This window comes from Perca fluviatilis, chromosome 2 (genome assembly GCF_010015445.1).
Source record: "Perca fluviatilis chromosome 2, GENO_Pfluv_1.0, whole genome shotgun sequence".
NCBI lineage: Eukaryota > Metazoa > Chordata > Actinopteri > Perciformes > Percidae > Perca > Perca fluviatilis.
In genome coordinates this window covers 21,555,160-21,564,537 of record NC_053113.1, presented here as the reverse complement: position 1 = coordinate 21,564,537, position 9,378 = coordinate 21,555,160, and the positions used below count along the sequence as shown (strand labels likewise).

At 39.1% G+C, this 9,378-nt stretch overlaps 1 protein-coding gene across 4 annotated transcripts; it reads right to left on the bottom strand.

Annotated features, from left to right (window-relative positions):
• Nucleotides 1-555: 555 nt before the first annotated feature.
• Nucleotides 556-8,459, bottom strand: LOC120570546 (sodium- and chloride-dependent GABA transporter 2-like). Of its 4 annotated transcripts, XM_039818945.1 has the most exons (14): nucleotides 8,275-8,459; nucleotides 8,060-8,194; nucleotides 6,243-6,383; nucleotides 5,828-5,915; nucleotides 5,586-5,718; nucleotides 5,373-5,507; nucleotides 5,194-5,297; nucleotides 4,920-5,044; nucleotides 3,078-3,190; nucleotides 2,852-2,989; nucleotides 2,459-2,561; nucleotides 1,824-1,924; nucleotides 1,484-1,654; nucleotides 556-726 (listed from the first exon to the last, which is right to left on the bottom strand). In XM_039818945.1, exons 1-14 carry the CDS (start codon nucleotides 8,432-8,434, stop codon nucleotides 619-621), a joined length of 1,755 nt encoding a protein of 584 aa, XP_039674879.1. In that variant the 5' UTR covers nucleotides 8,435-8,459; the 3' UTR covers nucleotides 556-618. The 4 variants fall into 4 exon arrangements, with proteins under 4 accessions (XP_039674879.1, XP_039674896.1, XP_039674887.1 ...); XM_039818962.1 differs by lacking the exon at nucleotides 8,275-8,459 and having other exon boundaries at nucleotides 6,243-6,399; nucleotides 8,060-8,162; XM_039818953.1 differs by lacking the exons at nucleotides 8,060-8,194; nucleotides 8,275-8,459 and adding an exon at nucleotides 6,687-6,818.
• Nucleotides 8,460-9,378: the final 919 nt, after the last annotated feature.

Sequence of the window (9,378 nt, the reverse complement as noted above, 5' to 3'; positions counted from 1 at the left end):
TAGCCAGTCGGCTAATTTTCAACTGTAGTCCTAGTTGCATGCATGTCTTTATGGTGGGAAGAAACCGGAGCAACCGGAGGAAACCCACGCAAGCACGGGGAGAACATGCAAACTCCACACAGAAAGGCCCAGGACGCCCTGGGTTCGAACCCAGAACCTTCTTGCTGTGAGGCAGAAGTGCTAACCACTGAGCCACCGTGCTGCCTCAACAGCATTTTGTACAGTTATCAGTCATTTATTTTAGACTTGGCGATAGATTAGTTAAAATAGTCATCTTTTTATTGTACATTTGAATTCAAATTAAAAATCACTGCAAAAATATCACTGAAAAAAAAAGAAGTGGTTTCAGTATGTTAAACACAGTTTGTTCTGTTTTATTCAGCCTGGGACATTCACAGGAGGAAGCTGCTCTGAGAACTATTTCCTCAACAGTATATGATCCAGCATGAAATAGCTAAAGTCAATAAGACAAGTTTTGGATGTCTTTGAACTTTGGACTCTAAACTTAAGAGAAGCAAAGGAAGTAATATCACAATCAATAACCAACCCGCTTAGTGCCCAATCGTAATTGTTGTAAAATATGATGCAGGAACAAAGACTTTAGCATCATTTAATGTTTCATATCAACAGATATTGCAGATTTCCCCCTTCAATGTGCTGCAGCTCAGTTTCTCTCTTTTGGGTCAGTGAGCAGTCAGGGTCAGGTCGGCACAGATGATGGAAACGCTAAGAAATTGAAAGAAATATTCATCAATAATTTGTAGTAAGTAAATATGTAAAACGAGCTCTATCACATTGTTTTGAAGTGGTTGCATTATAGTGTTAATTGCATCGTTGCAGTGGTGAAAAAGCTCATGAAATAATCAATATCACTAATACTGCATGTTGGCAGTTAGATTCTTTATTTTGGCATAAACTAAGGAGAATGTTGTTTGTACTCTGGAAATCAACATTATTCTTTGATTATTAAACCTAAACATTTCACACTTTTATAGACCCTCACGCCAACATCATAATAAAAATAATAATCGTAATAATAAAACTAAAAACTACAACTCATCTTGTAGATGAAATATGAGAGACGGGACTTGTCTGTATAGCTTTTCGGCATTTCATAGGAAGCTTGAGTCATTTTGCCGGGCTTCTTGAAGGGTAGGAGTATATGGAAAAATCTGTTTGACTATAGACAGCGTAAATTGCTCTTTTGCCTTTATTTTCACAGGACAGATGAAGACATGAAGGGGAAGAGAGAGGGAGAATAACATGCAGCAAAGGGCTGCAGGTCAGAGTCGAACCCGCAGCCGCTGCGTTGAGGAGTAACCTCCTCCTCCTGTATATATGGGTGCGTGCTCTACCAGGTGAGCTACCTAGACGCATGCGCTTTCACTTTTAATTGGCACATAATCAATGCACTCATTATATAACATATACACCATGACATTTGTTGAATTAATAATCACAATCAATTACACAGTTTAGCCACCTGAGTGAGGTTCCCAGTCCCAGTTCCCAGTTTATACAGCGCCCATCCCGGCACTAGCAGAATAGAGGAGAGGGCCAGTAGCCAGCCTAACACGTATGCCCAGGTTGGGTACACATACCAGCGGTTAAAGGTCAGAGGCTGGTAATCAACTAAAGAACATATAAAAGAGCCCTGAGAAAACAATAAAAGAGAGATTCAGTATTTGTCTGTACATTTCGGTATATAAATGTCATCAAAAATCCAAAAGGATACAGTAAAGTGCAAAGACGTTCAGGTGTTCATGAGGATAAGGACCAAAACTGTGAGATTATTCATTATGTAACATTGAAAGCTGACTCACCAGTGAGACCAGGGGTGTGAGGTAAAGCCAGCAGATTTTAAAGAACGGGTTGGCGTACACACCTGTCATGTCCTTGATAATGCCAAACAACCGCTCTGCCCCTTTATAGGAGAAGAGTTTATATGATCATTAGGCCTATATAATGACCAGATCAGACTAGATGTATGTGAATGAAGATGTAATTTAAGATTTATTTATTTTGATTAGGACAATGCACATTAATCAACATTTCTGTAGATGCGCCAGTGTTAGCCAGTCGGCTAATGTCCTGAAGCCCTAGTTACCCAGCATGCATATCTTCACTCATTTGTATACATAAATGGTCAGTTTACTAGTAGTTAGGGATACTACTCAGCCCATGAAAACAGGTATGTATCTGTTGTGATCCTAGACAAGCTTTGTCAAGTCTGAGAAAATAACCTAAATTATGCCATCAGGTTTTTGAAGCATTATGGGGAAATGTACAAACCAGAACTTTTTAGAACACAAGGGACTAAAGTCAAGATATCTCTGTATCTGCTGCATTGATTCTGATTTTTTTCTTTTTCTTTTAATATGTCCTTTGTGAGTCGCACAAATTTATTTAGGTCAGATATGAAATTGCTGGAGTGCCCATTTAAAAATGGCATACCTACCAAATACCCATCCCAGTGCCAGGGTTTCAAACACACAGAGAAAGAGGATGCAGGCTCCGTTACAGGCGTAGTAGTCAAACATCTGGAACACATACATTCCTCCCTGGAAACAACAGCAAAGACATTTTTGGACATGGGTTTATTTATTTTACTTTATATGTCAACCTCAGATGCACGGAAGCCTATTCCTGCCACATTTTTTTTATCACATTATTAATATATATCAACTTATATGTTGTAATAATTGAAATGTCTTAAGCGGAAAGCATCTTGTTTTAATGATAAACATATATTATATATATACAGTATATATATATAGATTTTGTTATTTATATACCCTGTCATTATGGATTAGTAAAAAAGAAATGTAACAATGTAACACAAAATACTGACCTCAGTGATCATGACCAGCTGAGAGAAGAAGCATGTGAGGCAGAAGAGGAGGAGAAGGCCTTCCCGCCGGCCTGCCCTGCGCATTACTGTGGGAAACAAATCTATGATGGATGTCATCACCACCTCCATGGCAACAAACTGTACAGAGAAAAGATGAGTAAGAATAAGTACATTTCCGTATGTGAAATTGTTCTTCCACAAAGAGTTCATCAATAGGACATCTTACTTGTGTGTCCAGACCCAAGAGAATGAGCATGACAAAGAAACAGATGGACCACAGTTGGGGAAGAGGCATCATGGCTACAGCCTGTGGGTATGCAATGAATGCCAAGCCTGGACCTGGAAAACACCAATTCTACACTTGTCACTGTCTATCTGTCTTTTCTTTTTTTTTCTTTTTTCAATTTTGCATCACTGACTTTGTGAAGTAAAAGTTATATACATTCAGATTGCAATGCAGTGGAAATGTCATTCATAAACATGTGAACAACAATCAGTGTTGTCACTGAAAAAAATAAGGCCTAAGTGGCAGCTTTATTCTTGTGACCATTTACAGTTTTTCTTCATGGTTTTTAGTGTGGAACCAAAATGGGGGAATATTTGAAATAAAAAAAAGGAGACTGAATACTATTTACACAAGCCACAAGAACAAAATTACACTGAGTGAACATGAATGTAATATTTGATATCTTGAAATTCCTAATTTTAATGAGGCCTATGTTTATTATATTGTTAGATTATAGGTTTATGTAAATAAATATGTACACATGTACGGTATCTGAAAAATGAGACATCATGTACCCTCATATGAGATTTTTCAGAATTAATCTGAGCACTTAATGACTTATAGGGAATAGACTGTGTGTCTGCAGATGATTGAGGGATTGTAGATTTGTAAATAGTAAATATTTGGGTAGGGAAGAGAAGAGACAAAATATGAGAGTGAGCAACATGAGCCCAGTTAAGGCCGAACTATGGGGACATGAGTGAAATGAATGTGTGTGTGCTGTAGGTTTTTGTACAGTATGAGTATGCGCACACTAGCTTGGGGCTGAGTAGACCCTCCTCCTTCAGCTGGCTTTGGAGGAGGGTCTGGCAAAGAGAGAGTAGTTATGTAAATGTGCTTGTAGTGTCTATAGTTGTCCTCAAGATGGCAGCAAAGATTTGACCCATTGTGGGCTAGTGGTGTGAGAAGTACTCGGGACCTTTACTTAGCAATACAAAAATGTTAAATATTCAATTACAAGAAAACATCCTGCATTTAAAATCCTATTTTAGTGAAATTACAGAAGTATTTTCAGCAAAATGTACTTGCATTAACAAAAGTAACAGTACTCAGTAAATGTCCCCTGTAACTGATGCATTGTACTTGACATTTGATTGTTAATACTGATTAATCAATGTGTAAGCAGCATACTACAGTTGTAGCTGGTCAAGGAGGAGCTTATTTTAATACAGTTAGTTGGGTCCCTTGGTTCCCAACCTAGGTTTCGAGCCCTTCGAAAGGGTCACAGGATAAATCTGATTGGTTGAGAGATGGGAAAGAAAAGTTCTAATATACAATTCTGTTTTCAGTTTTTGGACATTTCTCTTTTTTTGTGAAATATTACAGAATTTGACCTCTTATTTAAAAAATATAATGCTTCATTTGTTAGTTATGTAAAATATTAATCAGTAAAGTATGGCAACTATACTTGTCAAATAAATGTAGTGGAGTAAAAACTACAACATTTCCCTCTGAAATGAAGCAGCAGCATAAAGTAACATCAAATGGATATACTCAAGTAAAGTACAACAAGTAGCCTACCTAAGTTTTAAGTATATGTACTCAGTTACTTTCCACCATGGCCGTGGACTAGCTAGCCTTGCTTGGGAGTGTAGGAGGTGTGCATCTCATACTACTGTACAATGATGGCCATGTGGTCATCTGAGGCTAAGGGTTTATATTGTAGTTTAAAAAATGACAAATCTGAGGCTGTAAAAAGGTGCCATAATTGTGTAAAACTTAAAAATGGGTACAGGAAGATGAGGTTACACAGTTCTGAATATCTGTGGTGGCTTGCATTACCTGACTCTGCCACTTCTGCAATGGGGACACCTTGCTCATGAGCCATGAATCCCAGTACAGAGAAGACTGCAAAACCAGCCACCACACTGGTACAACTGTTCAGCAAACACAGCCACAGACAGTCTCTACAAAACCCAAAAATATGTGCATACTCTATGAATTCATAGCATGTAGTTGATCATTTTTTAATATGTTATTGTGTAGCTCTTGTCCACTGGCGCTTCTGTCAGAAAAGTTGAGCGTCAAGCTCAGGCACACATTGACAAATACTTACTTATAGCAGTTGTTGTTGTAGGTGTTATAGCTGCCTAGCACAGTTAAGGAGCCCACACCCACACTGTATGAGAAGAAGATCTGAGCCCCAGCCTCCATCCAAACCTGTTCCAACAAAGCAACAGTTAGAAAATGTGTCCATCAACTCTCCACTGTTACAGTATATCATGAAGCTCTTACCTGTGGGTCTGTGAGTCGTGAGAGTTCAGGCAGAAGATAATACAGTACTCCTTGTAGAGCTCCAGGGAGAGAGAGTCCACGGATCAAAAGAATTACCAACATCACATAGGGGAAGGTAGCAGTAAAATACACCACCTTGGGAAAAAAGTTGTTAAAAGCATATAGAAATATACTGTATACACTTTACCACAGTATTATGGCTTGTATAAATACCTTTCCTGTAGACCTGACCCCTTTCCAGATACAAAAGTAGCAGATGATCCACATTGTAATGAGGCACAACAGCACCTCCCACCTGATGCTGCCTATTTCCTCAATCCCCCCTGAGATACCCAGCACTCGTCGTCTAGAAGGGAAAAAGATGGACACAAATGTTTTACTGAGACTCATTAGGACTCATATTGGCATATTTAAAAGAACCTAGAGGCTTTGTTTGTTCATCCACATCGACATACTCCCAGAACTCTGTGGCAGCAGAGGATGAGTTTGTCTGGTTTGTCCATTCAAAGGTTTTGTTTTGTGTTGAAAAGTCTACGCAGTCATCTGAAAGGATAGTGAGAAAACAAATTATACTTATAATCACAAAACAGATGTATGTCTTCTGTGGCTCTAGGGACCACAGGACAATGGAGATAGATCTGGCAATGCGAGACTAGGGGAGGTTTCCAAAGTCTGAGAAGGTTTTGACCATTATTTTTTTTTAAATCTGTCTCTCACAAGTCCCCAGAATTTATGGAATAGAAAACTAAATGACCTTTTATTGACATAAAAGTCACTGAAGTGTTGCTATTATAACATCAGTACAGTATGCAGATGTTAGTGTTGTAATATACAAGTCCACCTTAAGACATGTGACAGTTTCCATTTTACCTGTGTTCCAGTAATTGTTGCAGCTGGCCCAGGGAAGCTGTGAGCTGAAGGAGAACACCAGATAGAGCAAAGCCCAGGACAGAATAATGATGTAGGTCATACAGCTGTAGAGCAGGATCAGCTGCCCACCATAGCCGATACCTGCAGGGCCACATTTCTGTTATAGACAAATAAGGGTGTGACGAGATTAAAACGTGACGAGATTTCTCGTCGAGGTGAAAAGTTGTCTCGTGAGGCGATGTGATGTCAGCGTGATGGAGCGTGAAATTACTATTGAAGATCCCCCTGCCACTTTTAAATCATTTGTGTGGCAACATTTTGGTTTTCCTGCGGAAATAATAAACGGCGAAAGAGTGACAGACAAGACGAACACAATATGTAAACATTGTAAGAAAAAAATGCTGTATACCGCGGCTAACACGAGCACTATGCAAAAACACTTACAGCACCACCACAGCTCTCTACTAACTACTGCACCCGCGACGAAAACATTAAAAGGGCAAACAACTCTAAAAGCCTTTGCATCTCTGCCACCGGTAAGTTCAAGAGCCACGGCAATAACGAGGGACATAGGCGTTTTCATTGCAGCTGATATGAGGCAATTTTCTGTGGTGGAAAATGTCGGATTTCGGCGACTCCTCCACACATTTATTTTTTATGTTCGATTTGTGGAAAGGAGTTAGATTTCTCATGTGAAATTGTACAGGGCAGAAGCCAGTTGGTAGAGTTTATACAAAACATTTTGCAGTGTTTGCACGTCCTTTACGGCATATAATTCATTAAAATAGTAAAAAAAAAAGTTAAATAACATTAATCATTAATAGTTGATTTCAAAATGCACCTAAATTGTTTTGCATTTTGTGATTTTTCAGTTGAATAAAAAAATAATTTTCCATTCATATATTTCATCATTGAGGATTTCTTTAAATTTTTTTTTAAATCTCGTCTCGTCTCGTTCTCGTGAACCCAATCTCGTGATGTGTCTCGTCTTGTGGAGTAAGCGTCTCGTCACACCCCTATAGACAAACCTTCTTCATTTATCCATTGCCAAGAGTCAGGCTGACCAAATGAATGACTAAAACTGCTTACTCACTCTGAAAGACTACTTTTCCCTCAAGATAAATATATGTAAAAAAGAAAAAAAAAATATATAGTTAAAAAGCAAAGTAAAAAAAGAAACACTTAATGTTCTCTCCTTTTTAGTCAAACTACTATGGACATGACAAAAAACTGGCTACGTTTTGACAAGTGACAGGAGACTACTTTGAAGTGTGTCACTTGATTTAACATTTTACCTGCAGGTTTGTAGCTAATATTTTCATAAACATCAACAATCCTTCGTAACTTTTTTCTTTTTTTTCACATATGCAGAAGTCCTATAAAAAGACTTTTATGTGTAAAATCGGTGTGAGTTTCACTTTAAAATAAACATTCTGCAACATAACTGCTACATTTCAAGTGCAGTGGGCATGTTTTTAATATAAAACATTACATTTATATTATTATTTTTTTTCCCCCTTGCAATAAGGGTCACAGCATGCAGATTTTAGCTTGTCAATGTTTGCCCCGTACTGACATCCATGACAGAGTTCTGATATGGAGGGAACTATGGAACTATGGATGTGTCTTGTTGTGTTTAAGTTGACATTTGCTCCATTCAGTTGTAGAGTGGGTAATGTGTTACTGCCTCAATGAAACATTGAACTACCTTAACTGTAAAAAGAAACTTTCCCACAATGCTAAAGGAGCCGTTAATGAAACTACCTGCTACACCTTGTCAATATTCAATCTACAATCTAAAGTCCTAAACCACATACCTTCTGCCAGTGGACATAGCTTCCTCCAGCAGGTGATGCCCCCCTCCTGGGTGTACTGGCCTATAGTCGTCTCCAGCAGGAACAGGGGTACGCCACATGTCACCACAAATACCAGATATGGCACCAGGAATGCACCTGCATTTGCAAAGTATACAACAATAAATACATGTACTACAGATTTTGGGTAACAAGTAGGGGACTTTGTATTTGCTTACCCCCTCCATTTTTGTAGCAGAGGTAGGGAAACCTCCACACGTTGCCCAGGCCAACAACATTTCCCGCCACAGCCAGGAGAAACTCCACCTTACTGCCCCAGTGGCCTCTCTCCTCCACCTTCGAAGCACCTTGTTTTGTTACACATCTTTTATTCAACATTCCCAAAAGCTCAGTCTCAGCCCAATTGTCCTCTGAACCTACTACATGCTTTGTGCCAGTGTCTTCTCTGCCTTTATATCCACTAGTCTACTGATTCTGTCTCATGTAATGAGCAACTGCCTGACCAGTTAATTAGTCCTCCATGGAAATGTGAATTATCTCCTAGACATTTAAACACCTTGGCAAGAATGTTGTAAAGTTGGGGTGGCCTATAGCTCTCCCAGTAAGAGCATGCGACCTGCGGCCCTTTGCTGTGTGTCATCCCCCAGCTCTCTCCCACCTTTCCTGTCTATCCACTGTAACTCTGAAATAAAGGGAAAAAAGCCCCCCCCCAAAAAAATCTTGTAAAGTCACTTTAAATTCATTGTGAGGGCAGAAATGGCAAAGACTGGATGTGACTAGTACAATCATATTTTATCTGGCTTTAAATATGACCATCAGGAGCAACAAATCTGTGGCTCGCATAAGGTTTTCTAACTTTGTTCTCACTGTGATCTTAAACCATTTTTTGCACATTTAAGTAGTAGTAGTTTAAAGTGCCCATATTATGAAAAAAACACTTTTTCTGGGATTTGGGGTGTTCTTTTGTGTCTCTGGTGCTTCCACACACATACAACCTTTGAAAAAAATCCATCCATGCTGTTTTGAGAGAGATACGTTTTCTGAATGTGTCCTGCTTTCAGTCTCCTAGTGAGCTGTTCAAAATCGGCTCGGACTGTGACGTCACAGTCCGAAATGAGCTGGCTAACCACAACCGTTAGCTCGTAGCGTTAGCATTAGCATGCTAACGCTAATGCTAACGCTAGCATGCTACGTCGTTCTCAATAGCAAAGCACTGCTACAACACACACAAGTTCACCATAATCTACAAAAGAACTACTTACATGTGCGCCCTCATTTAGAAGTCTCCCAGCTAATCCTGCCTTGTAACTGACTGAAGTTGT